Source organism: Calonectris borealis, chromosome 17, assembly GCF_964195595.1.
Source record: "Calonectris borealis chromosome 17, bCalBor7.hap1.2, whole genome shotgun sequence".
In the NCBI taxonomy this organism is placed as follows: domain Eukaryota; kingdom Metazoa; phylum Chordata; class Aves; order Procellariiformes; family Procellariidae; genus Calonectris; species Calonectris borealis.
In genome coordinates this window covers 16,614,804-16,639,097 of record NC_134328.1, presented here as the reverse complement: position 1 = coordinate 16,639,097, position 24,294 = coordinate 16,614,804, and the positions used below count along the sequence as shown (strand labels likewise).

At 37.2% G+C, this 24,294-nt stretch overlaps 1 protein-coding gene across 8 annotated transcripts in view; it reads left to right on the top strand.

The window, feature by feature from the left end:
• Nucleotides 1-24,294, top strand: part of RTEL1 (regulator of telomere elongation helicase 1) — a 51,130-nt gene that overhangs the window by 1,981 nt on the left and 24,855 nt on the right. For 6 of the 8 annotated variants that reach the window (XM_075166817.1, XM_075166818.1, XM_075166815.1 and 3 more), the window contains 19 exons: nt 333-426; nt 1,365-1,446; nt 2,013-2,073; nt 2,311-2,386; nt 3,088-3,172; nt 4,338-4,403; nt 6,242-6,395; nt 6,734-6,772; nt 7,433-7,511; nt 8,198-8,295; nt 9,588-9,643; nt 13,251-13,325; nt 14,263-14,344; nt 18,453-18,585; nt 18,745-18,858; nt 21,274-21,314; nt 22,406-22,491; nt 23,265-23,342; nt 24,066-24,143. In XM_075166817.1, coding sequence (XP_075022918.1) covers nt 333-426; nt 1,365-1,446; nt 2,013-2,073; nt 2,311-2,386; nt 3,088-3,172; nt 4,338-4,403; nt 6,242-6,395; nt 6,734-6,772; nt 7,433-7,511; nt 8,198-8,295; nt 9,588-9,643; nt 13,251-13,325; nt 14,263-14,344; nt 18,453-18,585; nt 18,745-18,858; nt 21,274-21,314; nt 22,406-22,491; nt 23,265-23,342; nt 24,066-24,143 — 1,577 coding nt within the window. The remainder of the gene's footprint in view (nt 1-332; nt 427-1,364; nt 1,447-2,012; nt 2,074-2,310; nt 2,387-3,087; nt 3,173-4,337; nt 4,404-6,241; nt 6,396-6,733; nt 6,773-7,432; nt 7,512-8,197; nt 8,296-9,587; nt 9,644-13,250; nt 13,326-14,262; nt 14,345-18,452; nt 18,586-18,744; nt 18,859-21,273; nt 21,315-22,405; nt 22,492-23,264; nt 23,343-24,065; nt 24,144-24,294) is intronic. The other 2 variants (XM_075166816.1, XM_075166821.1) reach the window with 2 other exon arrangements.

Genomic DNA, 24,294 nt, shown 5'->3' with positions numbered 1-24,294 from the left:
GGAGCGATACAGGAATGTTAATGAACACTTGCTTTTATCTATCTTTTTTAATAAGTATGTAGTTATAAAAGTCATGGAGCTATTGTTTAGCAGCTGAAGCACAGTTTCACACCTTTTTATAGATTTTAAAAGTGTTTTACATATTTCTTAGAACATTAGAAACTCATTTAGCTCATTTTGTGTGTGTGAATAGTTAGATGACACAATTTCTTACTGTCTCGACGAGGCAAACTGTTACCATAGTACCAGCTGGGAAAGGAGGCTGAAAAAATCTCTTTCTTCTTTCCATGCTAATAACATTTTTCTGCTTTTTTTTCTGCTCTGTTTGGCAGCTTATTACACTGATATTCCCAAAATAATTTACGCCTCCAGAACTCACTCACAACTTACACAGGTCATTAACGAATTAAAGAACACAGTCTACAGGTAAATATGATTTAGGGTAGTGTTCCTGTTCAAAGAAAAAGTGGAGACACCCATCTGGTTTAGTTATTGTTTGAATTTATGTGGATGTATGTATAAAAAACCTGATATCCACTGAAATGTAGTTCTCTTAATGTGCATGTATAGAACCTGGATTTCTTTGTTGTTGGATTTGGGTTTTTTTTTTCCATACTTCACAGCTTCTCTTAGCTCCTTCGATCATAGAATTTCCTGAATTTGGTCTGTTTTTTGTCTCTTTACTTCACACATTTATTTCTAAAATTCCTTTTTTTTTTTTTTTTTTAAACTGGGGTATTTCCTTAAGGCAGTGGGAAGCCATTACAAAGTTGGATTCCTTAGGCTGATGTAAATCTATGAAGAACTCTGTGGTTTTGCTATACCAATGTTTGTCACAGTTTTCAGCTGTTGACGTGCCGGTGTGTTGACTGAGCTCTTTGGACAGGCAGTAATCATTTCTTTATATGTTTCTTGTAAAGATACAGCCTTGTAATAACCAAAAAAAATTATTGTGAATGTTTGCAGTGCATTAGTCCTTGTCATACCCTTACTCTAAAAATCACAGCCAGCTCTGGAAGAGCTTGTAATAAATGGCAGGCCCCAGCTTATTTGGCTGAACTGTCATAACAGAACCCAGATTGTATAGTGGATGATGTAAGCTGCTACTCATTACCTCCTGCTGTAAACTGCTGCTTATTACCACCCACTGTTACCAACAGAAATACAGTACCATGAAGTCAAATAACATATATAGCTGTTACAAACAGACTAGCTTACTTACTGTTTCTGATTCTGACCCTTATTTTAGGCTTATCTATTTTTCCTGAACTTTCGCTTTTGATATATGATACCCAATCTAGGCATGAACAACTCTGTTGTTCTTTCTTGCCTTATTTTCAACTTTGAGTATTCTGTTTGAACAGGCCGAAGATATGTGTTTTGGGTTCCAGAGAGCAGCTTTGCATCAATCCTGAAGTGAAGCGACAGGAGAGCAACCACATGCAGGTGAGAACAGAGCCTTGAAAGCATGCACAGTGAGAATATGGAGGTGTTTTGTTTTGGCGTATCGTGTGTAATTCTTAACTCTGACGTTTAACTACTGGAGGCTGTAGGGAAAGATAGTAGTTCTAAATGTGTTTTGAGGAACTTTCAGTTTCTAGTTATGTGAGTGCAAAATTTAATTCTGTGTCTCTGGTAGTATTTTCCATCCAGAGAAGGATGTCATTGTGTAGAACATGAGAGAGAGTTAATAGTTTGCAGTTTAATTTCTGATCTGCCACTTAAGTGTTTTTCAAGGGCAACAATAATTTCAAAATAGTGCTTCAGTGATTGATTTACTTGTTATTTTTACAAGTAATATAAAGGATTACTGTTTTGAAAAATATTAGTGGCAAAATATAACAAAATTTCCTCTGAGCATCTCAGTGGATTTAAGGTGGACAGAGGGACACATGATTTTAAAACTGAAGAACTGTGATTAGCATTTATTCATCAGCTGGTGTTACAGAAAAGTAATAGCTCTTCACCCCTTACCACGCTTTTCAGTGCTTGACACGCTGTGCTTTTTACAGATCTACATGTGCCGAATGAAAGTGATGGCTCGTGCTTGTCATTTCTATAACAATGTGGAAGGTGAGTTTAGCTGTGGAAGTAAAGCCCTATTTTTAGAGGGAGGGATTTGCTAGGCAGGTAGAGAAGTTTGAAAGAGTTGGCAGAGTCTGCCTGTGCGCTTGTGTGTGTTTTGCTCTGCATTAATCTGTTTCAAGAATAAAATGTTAAGAAGTGGATGGCTCTGATGGTTGGGATAACAAAAGATCTATGTGATACTTTTACCTAAGGCTGTGGTTGTAATGTTGTAATTTTTCACAGAAAAGAGTACAGAGAAAGAACTCGTTGAATCAATCATGGATATCGAAGACTTGGTTAAGAATGGAAACAAGCACAGGTAAATGTTCCCTTCTGACTTCCTCCCCATTACTTGTGAAAACTACTTATCTGTTCATTTTTATTGATACCTTGCTATGAACGTGACACACACTAAAGTAGCAGAACAATGATGAGAGTAAAGTGGAGTGGCTAAATATGTTGCAGAGACAGCTTCCAACAAAATCATGTGTGTACTAAAGCCTTAACTTCTGTTACTGCAGTTTTCGTCACACAGCAATTTATTTCAATCCTTACTTGTGTAAAGACTGAATCAGTTCAGAGTCAGGCTCACCAATATTTTATTTCTTGCTTGAGCAGAGGCTCATATCATCTGACATGACAAGTGATATTGCAGTTTTGTTTCAGATTTAAGAGGATGAGGTGACTGGTTTGTTGAGATAAAATAGTCTAGTGCAGCATTTACTTCTAGCCTAAAGGGGTGAAATGATAATGCAGTAATGAATGCCACTCTTTCTCCTTTAATTTCTTTTTTCTTTGTTTTGTTGAGCTGCACAGCTAGGTATTATTTTCTACACTTCTATTACTTGCGTTGTGTGAATAGAGCTAAGCATCTGCCCTAAAATTAAACATGCCAATTTTAACTCCTTAAGAAGTTGATTAAAAACCCGTGAGAGTATGAAACATAGTACTTGAATGCACTCTTAATATTTCTGCAAGTATTACTTTATAGTTCATACTACTTTTTTTTTTTCAAAACAGAGCTTGTCCTTATTATCTCTCTCGAAGCCTGAAGCAGCAAGCAGATATTATTTTTATGCCTTACAACTATTTACTAGACTCGAAGGTAACATATATCTTTGCTTTTAAATGTTTAAAAGTTGTTCTTCTATTTATCTTGTATTGGCTTTTAGTGGATAAGCTGTGACAAACTGATGCATAGCAGGTGAATGCATTATGTGGTATACTTCAAAACTAGTCAAAACCCAGTTCAAATTCAGAGCCATAGAGGATGCCCTTTTGTGTTTTTCTCTGTAAAGTTCTTCTTTCTCACAGTTAAATATTTTCTTTTTTCTTTTCTTGTTTGAGGTGTTGCTATATTTATAGAATTAGCTTTGCAGGATGTGATGCCCGTGTTGTTTGGTGATATTCACCTCCTGAATACAAATTTTCAGTCACATACTATGCAGTATTTTTGTGTGCATTCTGAGACATTTTTGTTTCTGCAGCCAGCTACATGATTTCTAGAATAAGGAAACTTTTTCTATAGAGATTGGACATCTCTCTTGGAAATAAATTCTGGCTTTGTAAAAAAAAAAAAGAAAAGCTGTTAAAATAAGTTGTCCATACTTCATGGATAGAAAATGAAACCTTTGAAAACTCTGTTTAGGAAACAAATCTGCTGACATCTTCATGCAACTTGGAGTAATTAATGAATTATAGTAAAAGCCAGATTACATTCCACTGCTACAAAAGACAAAAAGACCAAATGTTTAATAAATTAAAAAAAAAAATAAAACTTAAAAACAATCTCTGACCACCTTAAGCAAAGAAGCATTGTAAAATGAAGTTATGTGATCTGGTACTGTCAGGGGAGTTTTCAGAGCATCCACTTCTTGTAAAGATGACACAAGCATGAATTTGTAAAAACAAGGCAAGTCCCCCTGCTTCGCACCGCACTCCTCCCAGATCCCTGTCAGCAAAAATAGTGACTGAAATTAATTCTGATAAACTTGTGTATCCTAGTAAGGTACAACTGTTTGTTTTCTTTATTACAGTGTAAGTTGAAACCTCCATAAACTTTTACATGATGCATTTTATCACCTTAATTTCCAAAGAACACAATTCTGTGGTTTATATATTAGGTAGCCACAGTGATTACTTGCTGTTTTCAAAAAAAAAAAAAGTATTTAAAATACATGAAACCCAAATTTGTCTCATGAGCCAATTTCTCAGTCAATCAAATCTGTGACCTTTTTGTCCATTCCCTCATTCTCTTCTTCGTCTTTTAGAGCCGGAGAGCGCACAACTTAGACCTGAAGGGGACTGTGGTAATACTTGATGAAGCTCACAATGTGGTAAGTTGTTTCTGGTTTGTTGCCATTTTTCAAACTTCACCCAAAGAGAACAACAGACCCATGCCCTATTACAAACAGTCTGTAAAATCTGTACTCAGCTATTTCAGTTGTTAATATTCATTATCATGAATATTTCTTGTTTCTGTGACAGTTAAAGCTTTGTAGTTTAATTAACAATCCTTTGACACTACTGTGATTTTCTACAAGGTGATAGTTTCTTCCTGAAGGGTGAAGAAATTCTCCAAATTTATGAGGCGCTTGTTTTCTTGTTTGGAGAGTTCTCTTCCAGAAATCATGAAAGATCCATTCTTGAAGCTCAGCTGCATCAGCTCTCCAAGTGCAGTAGATGGCAAATGTGACTCTTGTAATATTTCCAAGTCTTCACTCATAGAGAAAAAAAGAAAAAAAAAATGTTGCATTATGAGATTTTCCTCTTAGTTGGCTCGAAACTGCAGCCCTTTGCCTAAATAATGAAATGCAAAGGAACATTTGAAATATGTCCCTTTTTTCTACTGCATGAACCTCCCAGTGGGATTTCTGCTAAACAGCTGCAAAGTTTGTTTTCTGATTGCATGTTCTTTCAGTAAACAGGCCACCGGAGGGTGTGCTATGTTTGACTAGAGATAGTCGCAGAATTGCGTCCAGTATGTGCTCCTTTCATCAGAACACCTTTTTTTCTGTTGAAATATGGGTGGAAATCCAGTCATAGTTGTTTGGATTCTGGTTTTTTTTTTTCCATTTGTAGTGTTTTAAAAATATTAATTGATGCCTGCATGCAACGGGAACAGCTATTCTAGAACTACTCATTTTGCAATAGTTCTCCCGTGGTACTGTCTGTTCCAGGTTAATATGTGGAAACTTGGTAATTACTCTGAAATAAAATTATTGATTTCTTTCTGATTAAATTGTTTACACATGCAGCTAGTTCAACATTTTTTTCTTTATAACTTATTTCTTCATAGCTATTGCAGTCATATTTTTGTGTAGGTTAGTCCTTACTATTTCTCTTCATTCCTCAGGGAAGATGATTCTTTTCGTGAATGAAAAATTTGTGACAAAACAATATGTGAATTATTTTTCAAGGTCATAGAGTTTTGTCAAACTTGTCGGTTTGGTGAGTGTTCAAACCATTGTGCTTTTTTTTTTTTAATAGAACGTTTCCTTCCTTCTCTACAATAGTGTTTGTTCTATTGGCATATTTGTTCTGGCATACATTTTGGCCCAAATTTTACATATGAATAATATGCATGTTACTGCTTTTTTTTTTTTTTTTTTCCTTCCCTTTTTTTTCCATGCCCCCATCTGTGAATGCAGGGTCATGCGGGGCAAGGACCATGTCATACGAGCAAATATAGAGATACGAGTATTTCCTAAGAATGTGAAGGGACCAGGAAGTAGCTCTTTCGAAGGACAAACTGATTCTCTAACTAAAAAATTTGCTATTTGAACAATTTGTCGTCAGACAGCAAGCTATTTGGGAACTGCGTGGGAGAAACAAAAGGATGTCAAGAAAAATCTATTAGCAGCAACACTAAGAACACGGAGGAGGTGACACCTATTAAAAACAAAAGGGATCTTACTGATGACAGTGATTTGCTACTAGATGAGAATGGTAGAATGTTGATAATGTGGAAGAGGCAAAATCTGTTCTGCATTTCCAAAAAAAGGATGCCTAGTAATAGTCAAAGTCTTCAGGTGTTTATAAAACGTCCTCTGGCCTGAGCTGGAGATCAGAAATGAAATCAAGCCTGGTCATCTGGTCTTTATCATCTATGAAATTGCCTGAGCAAGTAGCACTCTGAGCAGTCCAAATAATGCTTCCATTCCTTATATTTTAGGAGAAGTTGTGTGAGGAATCATCTTCTTTTGACTTGACACCCTATGATTTGGCTTCGGCAATGGATGCTATAAATGTTGTACTGGAAGAACAAGCCAAAGTAGTTCAACAGAATGAAATAAATGCTGAATTCAGTATGGAGTTGGCCAATTCAGGTGTGTTGACAACCACAAACCACTGCTTCACTGGGATTATAGGGTGCCACTACCAAGAACTGGAAAATAACTTTACCTAACAGTTTCTGGAAAATTTACACTCATTAGTAAATTAATTATTGTTAATTAGTAATCACTGCCAGACAAACATGAAAAGATGTGGCTAAACCAATGTGATGTGAGGGGTCATGAAAGAAAACAGTGAGTGGAATACAGAAGATGTCTTTCCATATACACAGTTCTTACCTTCATATCCATAATTTCTGAAAAGCCATAAAGAAACTAGGAATGAAACAGACATGAAACATCCTTTTTGAAATCTTTCCTTTCTTCAACAGGACTGAACATGGAACTTGAAGATATAGCAAAGATAAAGAGTAAGGTTATTTTTTATGTTGTTGAAAATTGTTGTTGAAACAGTTTCAAAAGGTCAACAACTATAAATCAGGTTCCTGTAGCATTTCTGTAGACATTGCTCATAACTGAGAAATTCATGGAAGTTTGTCGTCTCTTTTTCAGAGAATTTTGTGGAATGTTTAATTACAGTTTTTTCCCAGGAAGATGAGAGATTTAGCACATGAATGTGTCACTTCATTCTTTGCTAGAAGTTCCCTTGTTTTCTAATCTTGTCAGTATGCTGGAATTGTTTTAGTTGCATCATTCTGCTGTAAGAACAGCATAAAGTTAAATAAAGCTACATAAAGTTAAAGCAAGAGCTTGAGATGTCTCATGTTTACAAAGCATTTCCAAGAACACAACTTTCCCCATCTATAGAGAAGAGTTTAACATTTAGCTGAAAACTTAAGCTTCATCTAAGAACTGAGGTCATAGAAGTTCTTAAACCTGAATATGAATATTTAGAGATGATATCTAGGATATTGTTTTTGATCATTTTGATTTGTTTACAGAATCAAGAAAACAGCTAGGTTGCTGGTAATAGCCTTTGTAATAAGGTACATTTGAAAAAGAGGCTTAGATGTGTCCCAGAAGGGAGTTTCTGTGAACCCTAACTTTCTTCTCTCTTGGTTCTCTTAAAGAAATTCTTCTTCAGCTAGAAAGTGCTATTGATGCAGTGGAGCTGCCACTGAATGACAGTGGAGTCACCAAAGAGGGAAGGTAGATTTCTTCTCGTTAATATGTTTACATGTTAAAAGTACAGCAATTCTAGACCCGGGTGAAACTGGGTCAGCTGTTAGGACTGGTAGTACTATTCTAGTTTCTGGGAATAGTATGTATTCAAGGTTTTGGGTTTCCTTAAATCCCCTTTCTGTAGTAATCATTATTTCTGGTGGAACTCCTGTTCAAAGTGTTTCAAGAGTGGAAAATCCTATGCTCTGTGTATGCCTATCGGGTATTCTGAGCTAGAAGAAACTCCTCACTGTGCTTTTTTCAATTTTGCGTCATGATTTGAACAGAGGCACTAGTGCTGCAGTGATTTGGTTTGAGGTACCTCAGAGCTCTCTAAGTCTATTTCTAAACTAATGCATATTGTACGTTGTAAAGAAATCATGGAAATTGCATGCAAATCTGTTTCTAAATTAATACGTATTGTATGTTGTAGAGAAATGACAGAAAATGGGAAGGATGTGGTCAATATGCTTTCTGTCATGTCAATGTTGTCTGCTGTCTTTATAACCAAATACTTATTTTTATTCCTGTAATTTTTTCTTTCTCATGGAGACAAGAACATGTTTTGCTACTAGATGGTGAAACTGTTGTTGTTATAAAAGCGTAGCAGTAATTGTGTCCATATGATTATTTACAGTGTTTACCCATTTGTGCTTTTTCTTTGTAAATTGCAGCTACATCTTTGATCTGTTTGCAGAGGCCCAAATAACATTCCAGACCAAATCCTCACTCTTGGAGTCACTAGAGCAGATTTTACAGTTTCTTTCAGGCCGTAAGTTTGTTTGTTGTTTCACTCAGACTTTTCTCTGTAATGTAAGTAATTGGAAGTTTGCATTGTTCGGGGAGAGGAGGAGAAAGGCTTTTTTGTTTAGATTTAAATTACAAAGCTTTTAAAAGCTAAAATCTGACCCTGAGGACCTGTGTATTTTATTACGACTTGCTGCGAGGTCCTCTGCTGGGAAACACGTTTTATGTCTGTCCATGTCTTAGCTTTAAGAACCGCTTTATGTCAAAACCTGAGCGTGTACCAACATAGGTGTGTACATACATGTGCATACGTAGAGGATTTCTGCATACAACACTATTTTTCTCCCAAACCAGAAGGATTGTGGGGTGGAGCTTGTTGACGTTTTGCTGATGGTGCTTTTAGTGTCTTGAGTTCTTCCCTGGTCATGGAGTTATGAAACAGGAGTCTTGGGAATCACATAATGTGGGTTTTTTCTTGATTTAGCAAGCTTCTGTTCTGCTGTCTATCAACATCTTGTTCTGAATTTGCCCTTCCTCAAAGAGAAATCTCCAACTTCTACATGTGCTAAGAAAATGATTTAGTTAGTTCTTACTAGCAGACTCTTCAGTAAAAGCATTGAAGAGAGCATGCCCACTCCATGGAGACTAGAATATAGGCTGTCACTTCTGCAAGTGCATCCTTTGAGAACACATCTATCCTTCCTTTTTTTCCCCAGCATCTTTCTCCTTTTAGGCTGTTTGCACTCTGGCTTAACAGGTTTGTCTGTTTATCATTTCCGTGGTCAAATTCTCATCATCAGTATATTTCATATGTTCTTTTAACTGCTTCTCTGTAGTCACTGTTTTAAGCATACTAGAAGCTTGAAGGTGATTGTAAAGGGCTATTTATGGCTGTAGCAAAGGTTAGTTTTGTCCCTCTGCGTAACGGGATGGTCAGTTTTCTATTCTTTTTTTCATGAGACCAATATTAGTTGTGTAAGCTTTTGAAAAAGTAACCAAACAGTTTAAGCGTGCTTATCTTTGTTTTAATTATCTTCTTTCCAATTTTTAATGTAGAGGAACCTTAAGAAGTTTATGTAATTGTCTCAGATGACAGCTTCCCAATGTCTCAGAGGCATGAAGCTTCCTTTGGAATGCCAGTTTTATGTTTCTCCTTGCATCTTGAATAATGATGAAAAACTTGAAATAATTTATTTGTTTCAGATAATATTTTCAAGTCATTGCATTCAGAGCGTTGTGCTGTTCAGATAAGATATGGATATATACAAATGGATGTATATTTGTGTTGTAAAAGTAATCATGTGTTATTCTCTCCAGGTACTGGGATATTTGTCAATACATCTGGATTGCATAAGCTCTCAGATATTATCCAGGTAAATAATTAACGCTGCTTCTATATACATCTGAAGGATAGAAGAGTTGGTTTAAAAAAATGGGGAATGACATTGGATCCATTTTATTCTTGATTGTATGTACACTTGTGCAGCGATGGAAGTCTACGGGTTTTTGAGGAGAAAGCTGCTGCCTAATGGGATGGTCTGCTTTGGCTTTTACCCAGGTTGTTCTTTTACAGTTTTGATGTCCCTTTTTGGAGATGCTCGATTTAAATTTGTCTGGTTTTAGCCTCCACCAGGTGGAGCTGGGTTATTGAGCTGTTTACTCTCTAACAGCAATGTTTGGGATAATGAGACCTTCTCATGAACTAACAGGACAGGCTAAGGGAAAAAAGCAAACAAAAGATAATTTAACTGTATTTTTTCATTTAATTATTAAATTAAGGGATCTGTAAAATAAAAATCTTTTCAGTGCCACAGGAACTGAATGTGACACTTGTGGGTATCCATGTGGTGCTGTCAGTCTTCTCCCTGTTGTGCACTTGCAAAACATCAATTATGAAAAACCTGGGCCCTGTGAAATTACAGGGTTCAGTGGGCCAGTGGCCTGAAGCTCGATTTCTAGCTTCTCTCTGAAGTTGACCAAAGCTCTAATATTCTTGAGTGATACTCAAAAAGAGGGTAATGTTTGGACAACTTAAAGTTCAAACAAAATAGCATCTTAGCTGTAGCATTACATATTGGAAAATCTGCTGACGCTTGGGATTAAGTTCATTGTATTCCCAGAACTTGGTGATTTCAGAGCATCATCATGGCCTGGGTTACTGGGTGTCAGGTTGAATTAGATCTTTTCCTGACAGTGAAATAAGGCCTTTACTTCCCAAATATTTGTGGGTTGTTTTGATCAAAAAGGTCTCTTCCCCCCATCTGTAGTAGGTGGGTGATAATAATGACATTTTAACGTGTGTTAATCATTGCTTTTCTGTCTTGGTCTAATGATTTTTTAATTATTATTATTTTTTTAATTAAAAATTATAATTCCGCCACTGATGCAAGAAATTCCATAACGTTAAAGTCTGCGGTGGCTGGCAATGTTCAGTCTCCTTGTAGTTCTCTGGTTTTGTTCTACTCACTGGTAGCCTGCCTAATAGATTAGCTGCCAGACTTTTTCAGAAATCCTTGATGTCATAGATCTTTCTTCTGGAATATGTGCTGCTTACAAGTGTAATCTATGTTTTTAGGAAGCACAGGAGTGTCAAAAAAGGTGATAAAATAATGGAAACACAGGCAGGAGGAGAGTAAAATCTATGCAAAAGCAAAAATGAGGAAGAACACAGCAATTTATTTAATCTGAAAAGTGAATTCTGTGTCCAGCTCTGCATTTGTCAGCAGCAAATGAACTCTTTTTTTCTTCCTCTATATTCTTGCTTATTTCCAGAACACTTGTTAGAAGACTTGTAATGAAATTCTCTTCTATCTGGGTGCGGTACCGACTATGTACTTCAGTTTTCCCTTTTTACTTGAAGGATTTTTAGCATTCCCACTTACATTTCCCTTTACCTGAGATTATTACTGTTTATAGTTTTAGTGTCCCTTTTAAGTAAACTAGGAGGGATTAAATAATCTAGATTTGAGTTTAGCCATGTTCTCTAAAAGTCCTATCCTGGGTCTTGGATTTTATTTATTTATTTTGAATGGCTCAGGTCTATTTTGTCATAGGTACCAAAATCTACTGACAACATTCAGGTTGTCTTCCTGCTAGAAGACATTGCTAGAAAATCTTACAAAGAGGAAGTTTGAATTACTCAGTATTGTTGCTTTTCACCTAAGAATTTACTTGCTATCTTAGCTTAATTGTGAATCCTCTTCTTCTAGAATTGGAATTTAATAGAAAAGGATAGTCTTTATAATTTAAAATTTTCCTAAAAAACATTATTAGATGCTTCTAGGAGAATAGCCATCTCAAGTTAACACAGTAATTCCTATAGATGATTCATTTTTTCTTACTTAATGAGACTTTCTGTGCTTGCTTTGTGTATGAAGTAGCGTATGAAGTCATGTTGCACCTGTTATGCTGGTGGAGAGCAGCATACATGTCCAAAAGGACGCCACAGAATAACACCCCGTGGAAAACTAAAAGTGAAATGTATTCAAACTTTGCAGACCTGCGTGATAAAGACAAGTTATCTAGCTGTGTTTTGAACGGTCCTAGTAGGTTTGCAATACTGAACTCATCGAATGCATGGATGTTTGTGAGGGTGTATTCGCAGTGGCATACACGCTATTTCATTTTTATAGCAGTGGTTCAACAAAACCTGTATGTATGTTCTGATACAGTAGTAGCAATTTGTGTACACTGATACCAAAATGATTTGTACTGGAAGGTGAGTGTCACTGTTCTTCTGTGGGGAAGGTGAGGTATGCTTAATTTAAATTAGTTTCCCAGGGTTTCACAGCTGAGAGATGAGAAGATTCAGAAGTAGAAGCCAGGTCTCCTGATCCCAGTGACTGGAGCCCACAGATTAGTGTGTGCTACAGGACTGGGGATAATTGTCTCTGTGTGTTCTTTTAGCCTGTGGATAAATGAAAGGTGATTTGAATTGGAAGAGCAGTCTTTTGCTGAAAGCCAAGATCCCTTTTCTGCTGCTGCTGAGGACACGCACATGGACGGTTATTGCAAATCATCTGCCACGTAATAGTTTGTTATCTTGAGATATTTTTAAGTAGGACTAGGTCACAGAGTCTTTGTTGGTTAAACACAGTGCTTTCTTGTTGCAGAGCCTTGTCTTCAAAACATAATTTATAACCAGCTTGTTTTTATTACTAACAAATTTTTTTCTTCCTTTTAGAAGAACACTTACTAAAAACTCTTTTTGTAACCCTATCTTTGGCTATTTTTCAGAAGTTAATATTTCCAGGAATTGTACTTTTTTTGACTGGAGAACATCTTATTGCAACTAGCTGATATTCTTATGAGCTTGGATAATTCTTTTTAAACATCTGAAGAAATTTTGTTTAGAAAAATTAACAGAGGTTATAAATATTTGAGAACCACAGCTGTTTTCATTGAAGTTGCACTGGAATGCCATATGTTTGAAAGAGCATCGCCCTTAGTCATAAGATGTCACATACAGGAAAGGGGAAGAAGCATAACTTTGTGCAGAAGAGTTGATAGAAGCTTTTAATTTAATATATGGACAACTAGATATGATTACAACTCTTTTTTTCTAAGCAGAGTATTATTAGTGTAGGGTATCATGGCTGAAATTTTAAACTAAGGGAATTCTTTTACACTCAGTTGTGACTCTGTGATCTCCTGCATGTGTAGTGTGTTTATGTTTATCCACAGCCAGAAGTCATGAACAGAGTGAATAATAATACTGTCACTTACGTAGTTTGAATATATTTAGATACTGGCTTGCATTTTTTGGAACAGTGAGAAAGCCATGTGGTCAGCAGGGATTGCCTGTAAAAAATGTATTTATTCAAGATTCTCTGTCTTTATTTAATAACAGGAGCAAGGACATATATTTAAGGTTATCACAACAGTAACTTCTGTGGAGATACTTCTCAGTGCAAAGATACATTAGGGATTTTGCTGGAAACAGTTGTTAAATCTTTCCGTTCGTTTACATCCATTTTCCAGACAGTATTCAACATTGATCCTCCAGAAGGCACAACAGGTTTCATGCCACATCAGTCGATATCTAAATATTATAAGGTATGGGATACTTTGTGTTCTACATTTTTCCTCACTGGCATTTAATGTCTGTACTTACTGTATCCAAGACTCAGAAGGATGTGGATAGTATAGCAAACAATGTTGATTACAGGGAGGATATGTAAGTTCTTCCAGAAAAAACATACCAAACCAAACCAAAAAAAAAAAACCCCCCACAAATCAAAAAAAACCCCCGAAACAACAACAAAGGAACTGTGGTTAGTTTTAGGTTCCAAGGAAAAAGGGGAGTTGCACATTAATTTTTAAAGAAACTCTAAAATGAAATTAGGAAAGTGCAGCAAATGTGAATTATTGAAAACTTTGATACTGCACATTATGCAGGAATTGATGTGTTCTTCCAATAATCTGTTCTCTTGACTTTAGTTTAGCCTATTACCAAGGAATTACAGTAGAGCCACTGAACCTCCCCCCCAAAGTCGTTATAATTTATTTAGAGTTTGGGATTTACGGGCTGTGATGCTATAATGAATTTTAGGAACAGGGCTGGTTTTTTAGATAAATGGTAACTTTCATATTAAGTTTAAGGCATGATACTATTTTTGTCGCCAAATGAAGCAAGTCTTTCTAACACAATAATTTTTTTTTTCTGGTGTGTGTGTTTTATTCTGGTGAACAATACCCAAATAATTGGGTTCTTTGTCTCTGCTCAGGGCAGCCCATGAAAAGCTGCTCCCAGAAACTGACTCAAAATGGCTGGTTAAACGGTGATATACTTCTTTGCTCCTTGTTAGATACGTTATGAAAGACTGGAAACAAAATAGGAAAGACAGACAGGAAATAATACGACCTTACTAACACTATAAAAGCGACACTAATTACGTTAACTACCCTTAATATGGGCTAGCTTGTTTGAGGGATTAAGTGCAAGTTCATTTCTGTAGCCATCTCTAAAAGTGTTTCTGTTATTTTCCTTCAGGTACATATTCATCTGGATAACAGTAATCAGAAGAAGAAGCAAAGGACAGATCTCTGGAATTCATCGTCTGCAAAAAAGCAAGGTACAGGACTTGGTCTTGGGGAGGCTCATGCAAAAGCTGGATTGAAAACTACTCGACTGCTCCTTTCTGATTCAAATAAGAGAAAACAATTGAAGACATCCCAGTCTGCATTACTTCACATTTGTGAACAGGGAGTCCTCTGGCAAATTTTGGAATGTCATTGTAGGATTTTGAGTGAAACACCACCTATGTTATCTTAAATGTTAAAAATTACCCGAGGAATAAAGGGCTAAACAGAATAACTCAATGCGGGCACACTCCAGATCTGTCTATATGCAAAAAATTTTTTAAACCCAAATGGCATAGTAGTGTTCCTCATAGAGCTGGAAAATCTTAAGTGCGTGATTAATATGCCTTGTTGCCATGGTCCAAGTTAAAACCATTATTAGATGTGGCATTGGGAAAGATATTTTTTTTTTTTTTCCCTTCTACTCAGTTAGCAAAGAACCAGTGGCTGGTTTGGTTGTAGGGTTTTTTTTGGTCATCTTCTGTAAGATGAAGAGACTTGGAGCATTAGTGTTGCCCCAGAGCCCTCTTTCTCTAGAACAGGGTAGATTTTTAAGGCTTTGGGACTTTTGGGTCTTTGAAGAAGTTTGAAGAATTCTAGGATTGTTTGAGGGTATTCCTTTGCAGTTTTATGTTTCTAAGTACCGTTCCATTGTGGATACGATGAGTCGAGAATGTGCTTTTCACTTTTGTAGTTACTTCTAAAGGGGAGGTGACATGAGCAATCTCAATATAAAACATTCCTGTACCACTGCTGCTTTGTGCACTGCTGGAGTTCTTCTAGTGCAATTATTCCAGTGAAAGAAAATCATCTCCAGTATGGAATGGTTGCTTGTATTGGTGTAGAGAAAATCTTCAGACCAGCCCAAGAATGGGAAAACCTCCTTCAGGATTGATGTTGAAGTTTATGAAATGTTCTGTTATCCTTGTATCTGTTATATTTCTCTGTGTAACTGTGTTGTATGTTAAACACAAAAGTAGTGTTGCTAAGGCTGTAACTACCTCTTACAGGAAGGAGACTCATGTATAGATATGATACTGAAAATATGTGCCAAAGGTATGGTAAAAGTAAATTCCATCAAAGTTCTTAATCTCTGTTGAAATTACTCATATATAGTGGAGGAGTTATAACTGGTTGGCTTGTTCTGAAGCTCTGTAGTGAGGGTTCATGTGATATGCCCGAGAAATAATGGTTAAGAATGTGAATTCTTAGCCAGAAAATACCATGTCAGGTACCAGCCTCAGGGCACTGTTACCTTCTCTGAGATACGACCTTTTATTGAGTAACTTCCTAAGTTCTTCAGGGCATGTTGTCACTCCTTGATAGTTTCAGCCTCGACTATACTTTTCAGTCCTTCTTGTTCAATTGAGATTTGTCTCTCTCCTCCCACCTATTTTGTTCGTTATGCTCTGCAGAACTTGGTATCTGGAACTACCTCAATATAACCATGCTTCAAAACAACATATTTAGAAGAAAAGAAACTTGGCTTCTGAATCAAAGGCTTATCCTAAGGCTCCTATACAGCAGCACTGAGGACTTCAGCATTCATTCTTTATGATATTTTTTAATTTATTTTTTAATAAATACAGTTAGGTGGAAAACAAAACATTTTCTGATTAGAGAAGACAGATGCAGATCCCTTTACCTTACCCTAAGCCTTCTTAATAGAATACTCTTCAAGGATCGTTGTAAATACCTTGCCTCATAACTATCTACTTAATTACTCAGTTAAATGCTCTTGAGAATGTAAGTATTTGTTTCACAGAAGTCCTTTTCTTAACGACAAAAGTAACATTTCTCAAAGAATGAGCTTCCACGGATTTAGTGGTTTTGCACATAAGGTCCCCTTAAGTATTTCCACAACGTCAGTTCTGTTCTCTCTCTGAACAGAAGCATGCTGTTTGGTAATCTGCAGATACTATTTTCCTGAGATATTGCTCAATTGGAGTTTGAAGTTACAAGAGTAATTCTAAGTAGATTTTGTTAAATATGTGTGCAGGAAAAGGCTAATAAAAACATTTTAAGTTTATTGCATAATTTGAAGGATTTATACATAAAAACAATACAAAGCAGTCACAGAATTCTTCTGTGATTTAGTAGAGACATACTGATATATCTGGCTTTAAAATAAAAATAGTATTTGCAAGTACGTATGCAACAGACTAGCAATCTGTTGAGACTTGCACTATGTGCAAACCTAGCAGAGGCCAGACAAGACTGGTCAAGTTTCCAGTTTCCTGTAGTGGTAGAGCAGATTATATAGAAATAATGCAAACCTTTTAAGAATAGCTGTTTTCAAAGGATTTTGTGGAAATTATTCGCTCAAGCGTAATTCTCTACAAACTGTAATCGGTGAGGAGAAGTGGCATAGCTCGGGATAGCTGAGATTACTGCCATAGCTATCTGTCCTGTGCACAGATGCCACTTATGAATGCAATATTGAACTGTTGCAGTTTTACGTTAAGATAAAATGCTCTTACTCTTGGTTTGCTCTAAATCACCATGTCGTAAACTATTAGCAAACCGTTTCTCCATGGATTAGCTGTCCTTGTACCAGGAATAGAAGAAGCTGCTGCAGAGATCTACTTTGTGTAGCATCCAGCAGTTCCTGCTGGTGAATGGGACCTTTAAAATGGATTTAATATTGTTAAGCTTGAAGACATAATTGCAGAACACCAAGCTAAAAATGTACTACAATTCCAGCTTTTCCAAGAACTGGGCAACTGGTGCCTGGTAGTCATCCTGCAGGGTTACGGAGAAGTATATTTCAAACTGAGCATTGGCGAGGCAGATGTGATGGTTGGTGTTCTTCTCTTCTAGGCCATCCTATATCAGCACAGTTTGCTTTTATGCTGGAATTTCTTAGGCTCCTGACATAAGTGACTTTGCTCCTGTCTGTAGGTACTTACTGGCCTGTCCATATACAGATCCGAACTGTAATTTGCACCAATTCTTAGTGTGAATTAAAGAGATATAGAATTTGCTAAATTTTGGAATGTGATTCTTCTAGAATCTGGACATCATCTGAATGGATTTGCCCAAATGAGATGGAAGGATAAAACTTTAGCTTAAAAGAAATGTTCTCTTGTAATTCTAAGTGACTCACTGGGCACATATTAGTGGGGATTTCCTGAAACTGTCAGCTCCTTTTTGGAAATGCAGTCTTTGAATGAAGCGTGTACATTTAAAAGACATGCACATGGTATGTGGATGCTAGATTTTTTTTTTTTTTTACTAAAACTAATCATGCAAAACAGAATCAGAAATAGAAACAAAAGCTAATGTTTTATTTGGCTGCTCTTGTTCTTGACGTAGATGATTGTTTCATTCCCTTGTTCTGTTGACTGTCTCTGAAAAGCTGATGCTAAGTTTTCAGCAAGACCAGCAATGGTACAACTATAAGCTGAGCAATGAAAGAAATGACTAGTGTGATTTATCCATTTTTCTTTATATCCTTTCTGTTGATAACTTATAGTATGCCAGATTTTCAGTGTCACGCACATTGTATATCCACATTTCACAAAGATTTGAGCAGAAGTGGAAAGGTTTGGCAGTTGACTGTGGGAAAATGGAAAGTTTAGGTGAAAGGTTTTATAGCCATTGGAAATTCCTGATGGAGAAGGGGTTCTTCTCTTTTCAAGCAAGGGCAGGGGTGGAGATATTCTTTTTTTTAGTAACTTCAGCTATTTGTCCTTCATCCCAGTATTCTGCAGTTCTAGCATGCTTTCCCTTCCAGTTGTCCTTGACAGCAGGAAGTGAATCAGTGGATGGAGGATTGAGTAGTTTTATCTGCTCAGTCTGCCTGTTACTTGCCAAGAAAAAGATCTGATGCTCTGTTTTGTCTATAACAATCTTTTGTTTAGAAGTATAATCTACTTAAGGTGCGAGGGAGCAATGTCCCTTTAAACTATATTTTGAATAGGCATAGTAATTAAATCTGGGAAGGACCAAAGGAGAACATACCATACATCTGGAACTTTAGCTTCAGATGCCGGCCGTTTTACTTTCAGAAGTTCAGATGCAATGTGCTATATGCTAGTCATATTCTAATTTTTCCACTTACAGACTTGCTTCTTGGTATTTTCTCTTTATTTGATAAAGGAAAGACCCTAAGCTATTGGTGTTTCAGCCCTGGATACAGCATGCATGAGCTTGTTCGACAGGGAGTCAGGACAATTATCCTTACTAGTGGGACTCTCTCCCCCCTCTCATCATTTACAATGGAAATGCAGATGTAAGTACCTAGATGTGTGAACAGTACCATTACTGAAAATGCACAATCTGCTCTCGTGATTTTACGTTTTATCTTAGGATTTTTGAGTGTTCTGGACTGGTAGCCAGTAGGGAATCATATAATGAGTATGACCGGGATCTTACTTTTGTGTTTCTTTAGCCCTTTTCCTGTTTGCTTGGAGAATCCTCATGTTATCGATAAACACCAGCTCTGGGTTGGGATCATTCCTAAGGGACCTGATGGAGCTGCACTTACTTCTACCTACGAAAGAAGGTAATGAAATTCCATGTGGAATTCTGCTTTGAAGTCTTGGCTTCTGGCATTTTGGGTTCTCGTACAGGAGGGTGCTAGTGAAATAAGTGGTCTCTGTAGTTCTTTTCTTGGATAAACACTGTGCTGAATAACAACACCCTTCAACCACTACTGTTGAAAATTTAGAACTGGAGGGCTGGAAGGGATCAAATGTCAGGGTGCTGAGTGCCCTAATAGTCCTTAATGGCCGTGACTAGCCTCAGCTGGGGCCCCCACCCACAACCATCACCCAGCAGCTCCAGTTAAGGTCTGGCATGGGCCTTCAGTCACTGCCCAAGCTGTAGGAGTATCTGTCTCCAGCTCCATCATAACCACACCTGGCCATAGACCCTGTTGATCTGACCCTGACCTACTGATTGACTTCCCGGTTTGACCTCGGACCTGCCTGTCACTATGGACCTGCCTCACCAACCCTCAACTGTGACACTCCTTACTGTCGCTGGACCTGCTGCTGGTTTACTGGCTTGCATTCCTGGCTTGACCTTGGGCTTTCCCCATCACCGTGACTTTGCCTGATGATCCGGACTTGTGATTGAGCCTGGCTACTGCATCCGAGTCTTTCCTGCTTGCCTTGCTCTGTTAGTGCGGTCTGGGCCCTGGCTGGCAAGACCCCTGCCGTGCATGCCTTCATACCGTGCTCAGGTACCGCCTCCCTGTCCCTTGCAGAGCAGTCTACCCTCACTGACATGGAGCCCCACCCTAAATTTCTCTGCTGAAGCCTTAATTGATTTGAAACATGACTGGCCTTTACAACAACTATTTTTATATTTAAAGCTTGTCACCATGACCAGCCTGTCTTTTACTTCTGCATTGCCTTCTTAAGGAAAATATATCCAAATATTTGTCAAGCTTTTCATCAAATATATCAAAAGATATATTTTTCTTGCTTTTCTTTGGTCTTTCATCATTTTGCCTGTGTCTTTCTGTTCCTCAGAGTAGACAGTGCTTCTGCTGCAGCTTCTGCTGCCAGCAGATTATACTGCCAGCAAGGAAGGCCAAAACTTGACTTCATTGTATATTGACTTCCATTGTGCAATATGATAGTCTCATTAGCATCTCTGCATATAATTTTAAAAGGCATTTTCATGCTTTGGTGCATATGGAAGAAGGTTCTGTGCTTGCCAGTTCTCTGAAGTTACTAAAGAGTAGCATCACAGTGGAGCTAGTACTGTGTTTAGGGATTAATCCTTCTTTAGTATTTTGAAATGAGGATCAGTTCCTTGTGTATGATACACATGTTCTTCCATTTAGCTTTCTTCCTGTAGTACACACATTTTTGTGTTGGCACATTCTTACATCTATTTCAATTTCAACATTATAGACAAAGCTCTGGCTCAGAATTCTGTAATTTAGCCTGCTGCAGGCCTGACTTACTCTTTTTCAGCAATACACAAAAATAAAAAAAATAGATATCAAAGAGCTTTTACTGAAAAAAAGGGAAAAATGCCAGATGTTCCACAGAACTGGAAGGGGACTCAGCAATTGTAATTGATTTTTACAGAGAAGTAGTAGCCTGGAAAACCCTCAGGCTGTATTTCTAATTTTCAAAAGCTTAGTGTGCCATTTCAATGTATTTTGTTGAAGATACTGTCTTTTGAAGGGGGAGGGTTGGGGACCCCCCCCACCCCCCCAAGGCCTAGAACACCTTTTTTTTGAAGGAAGGGAATTCAGTGTTTGCTATGTTTTGACAGCATTTGTGTGGTGATACTCTACTTGTAGGTCTTATAAAAATAAATATGTTCGTTTTTTTCCCCTGCATAAGTAAGTTTCCTAGGAAAACAGTATGCAAAACTACAGGGCACTAAAAACAAAGAAACATAAAGGCATGAGAGAACAGGTGACTCTTCAGTCAGGGCTGGAAGAAACAGATAAATACTGCTCATTGTAGAGCAGTACTTTTTCAAAAGTAGAGCAAAAGTGATTTACTTGGCTTATGCCACGAGTAAATAATAACCATGGTAACCAAATTCACCCTTTTTGCCCCTGCAGCCTCACCACACCTCATTCATCAAGAATTATTTTAAATAGTTGTAACGTTAGTCAGGCTTGGCAGCAGCTGCAGACTTTTCTGGCAGAAATTTCACCCTTAAATTGTTAGCATTAATCCTAAAACTCATATGGCTGCCCACTTCCACTTGTTACATTTTGGTAGTATTGGAGCTTATATCCAGTGCTAATAAGAATATTGAATAGTAATAGTAACATGTAGTCAAGGTATTACTAATTCTGTGTCCTTGGTATGGGTGCTTGCCACAGGAAGGAGAGCAATTGGGAGTATGGATGTGCTATATTAGATGAATATCAGAGGAAGTCAATATGTATGAAAAACATAGAAAAGGAAATACAATGATGTTACTTGATTTTTCTTCTTTGTAGGTTTTCAGAGGATTATCTATCTTCTCTGGGGAAGACAATTGGTAAGTGAAGAGTGTGGATTTCAGAAATGGGTTGCTGCACGGGATTTTTAGAAATCTCCTAGAAGGAGAAACATTAAAGAAGACGTAATAAGATAAAGGTAAAGGATTACATTGCATATCTAAATGCTGTCTGGTTTTGTATGCTTCTGTTTGCTCAGGCAGCTAGCTGGCTACTGTAATTGCATACAAAAATGAGTTTGAGTCCTTCGTTTAATATTTCCAAGTTAGGAGTTCATTTTTATTGTCAGGTGCTTGTGTTTGGGTGAAAAATATGGTTCCTAAACACTGTCAGAAAGTGCCGCAAACTAGAAAATCCACGCACAGAGATGATGCAGCCAAGCATCATTTACAGCACAATTAAGGATCACAAGAAATCAAAGCAATTTCATTGCTTAAAGTCAGCATTTATTGTTTTGGTAATGTTTTACAAATATAATAAAACTACAAAATTTTAACACATGAGGACAGAATAAAAGAAGAGCATTTGTGTAGCTTGGCTAAGATATGATTGAAAGGAATCTGTTAAATCTAGAAATGTTTGAAGGAAATGGAGGAGAGTCCTCTGAGGTATTCAGCTTGGCCTAAAAGGTAAAATTAAGAAAATGCTTTCACAAAATACCAGATTAATGTTTTTTCAGTAACGTGTATACTATTTGACTAGAAAACTCTCAAAAGCAACCTTGTGGTACCTCATCCATTGCTTTGAATGTTTAGACTGCAGTGGAGAAAGAGTGGAGAAAATGATCTAAAAATAGATGCTACTGTCACAAGGGAAAATATGGCAGATGATGTGGTACCTCTTTTGTCTATAGTGTTTGGTGTAGCTCATAATATCTCTTATCCTGTTAACAGTACACTTGAGAAAGCTGGTTAGGCATCTGTATTAAAGTTTATACCTTGACGACAAGATTATTGAAATGATGTTAAAAAAAAAAAAAGAAACAACTTCTAATACACGAACATTCATGTCAAGAAAGCAGAAAAGATTTTGGAAGGAACCCATGCTGTTAGTTTATTTTTCCTCTGCAGTCTGCGCACTCCATCCCAGGATGAAAATGCCCTCGGCTATGCACTTGCCTATCTCGTTGCAGGTAACCTCGTGCGAGTTGTACCACATGGGCTGTTGGTGTTCTTCCCGTCGTATCCTGTCATGGATAAGAGCCTGGAATATTGGAGAGTATGTGAATTGCTCTGCCTTTATTAGGTGGTTTGGTTACATGTCAGACAGTTTGTAGTTATGCTATCTAACCATGCTCATTAAAAATTTTTTGTTAATAAGTAAATTATAAAATCTGGAAAGTAAAAACCCAGGTCAGGCTTCTTTTACTTTGATCACAATACACTGCAATGCAGTGTTGTAGAAATCAAACCCAAAAGAATCTTAATACATTATCTTATCTGATCTGATCTCAGAGTTCATTTAATTTCACCAGACTTCTCTTTATTAAACCTCCAAATTATAGTTGGTCTAAGTGTTTCAACTCTTAGGGGAAAAAATCCCAATTTCTCTTGTATTTTTAATTTGTAACTGTTGCAACCGTAACTTTTGTAACTGCTATGCTCATGACTTGAATGTCCCTGGTGTGACTTGGTAGAACAGTTCTGTTTTAAATGCTCCTCCTCCTTAAAAGTGAACGCTGGGACAGAGGTGTCATGCTGCAGAGTGGGTCTCTGGGAGGTGGATGTGCGGAACTTGCAAGTTGGAAGGAAAAAAATGGATCTCCCATCTGCGTAATGCCTGAGTTGCACCAACTGCAAGGAATCACCGTTAGCGTTGTTAGGATTGCATGTTTCTGCTTCCATTTCTTCCTATGTTTGGCAAGAGAGAAACAGACTGTGTTGGGGAAGTGTGTGGTGACCGCTCCTGGGCATTTCCTTTCTTGTGGGCACTTCTGGTGTGTGCGTACTTTCACATGGCCGTTTCCGATACGTTCGTTATCTGTTTAACAGGAGCATGATTTTGCTAAAAGAATAGAAGAAGTGAAGCCAATGTTTGTGGAACCCAGGAACAAAGGAAGCTTTGCAGAGGTTGGTTATTTGCATTACATACCTATAACATTTTCAGAAACTGTTTTTATGTTTAAATACCTTCTCTAAAATGTGTTTGGGTGTGAAACACCCAAAATTTATCTTAGGATAAAATTAAAACTCTCTGAGTGCTTCTTTGAAGTATAGTTCTTCTGTGCATCCTTTCTTTACTCTTTTGGCTGGTTGTGCAGGCTACAGTCTTCATTTGAAATCCAGTGATGTAACAGCGGCTAACATACGTATATACTGAGTAATTGAGATGGTAGAAAGCTGTCACTTCAGTAGTCAGCATCTTTTGATGTTCTGTGGGACATTTCCTCCCAGCTTGTCATGCTTTGGGTGTTAAGGAATTGTGCAGTGTCATCTTGTTTATTTGTAGCTGCTCTGTTTTCTTCTTGGAATAAATAATATCCTTGAATTGCTTTCCTGGCTTGCCTATTTTGCTCAAGGATCTGCAGAAACACAGGACAGTCCGTGTTTTACCTTCTCATCAGAAGTATCTGACATTAATCTTTTATGCTTACCCAGATGTATTCTAGATTTCACGTAATGTAAGGATTTTCCTAAGCAAATGTTTTCTCACACTTGCAATTAGTAAAAGTAAAGAAAATTATACTAAGCCAAATTAATCACATTTTAGATCTTAGTGTACAAGTCAAATTTAGCTATGCATATGCAAAGGATAATACCATTCCTGCTCTTGCTTAAACTAGTTTCTTTTAGGTAATGGATGCCTACTATGATAAAGTTGTCTGTCCTAAGTCCAACGGAGCTGCTTTTTTGGCAGTATGTCGAGGGAAGGTAATGTAACTGAGAACTTGTTTCATCTGAGATCAGATTATATAGTTGATGGAGAAAACCATCATTCTGGATTTCAGTACACTTCTGTTATTTGACTGTAATTATATGTGGAAAAAACCCAAGAGAAGTAGAATGCCCTGAAGCCTTTTCA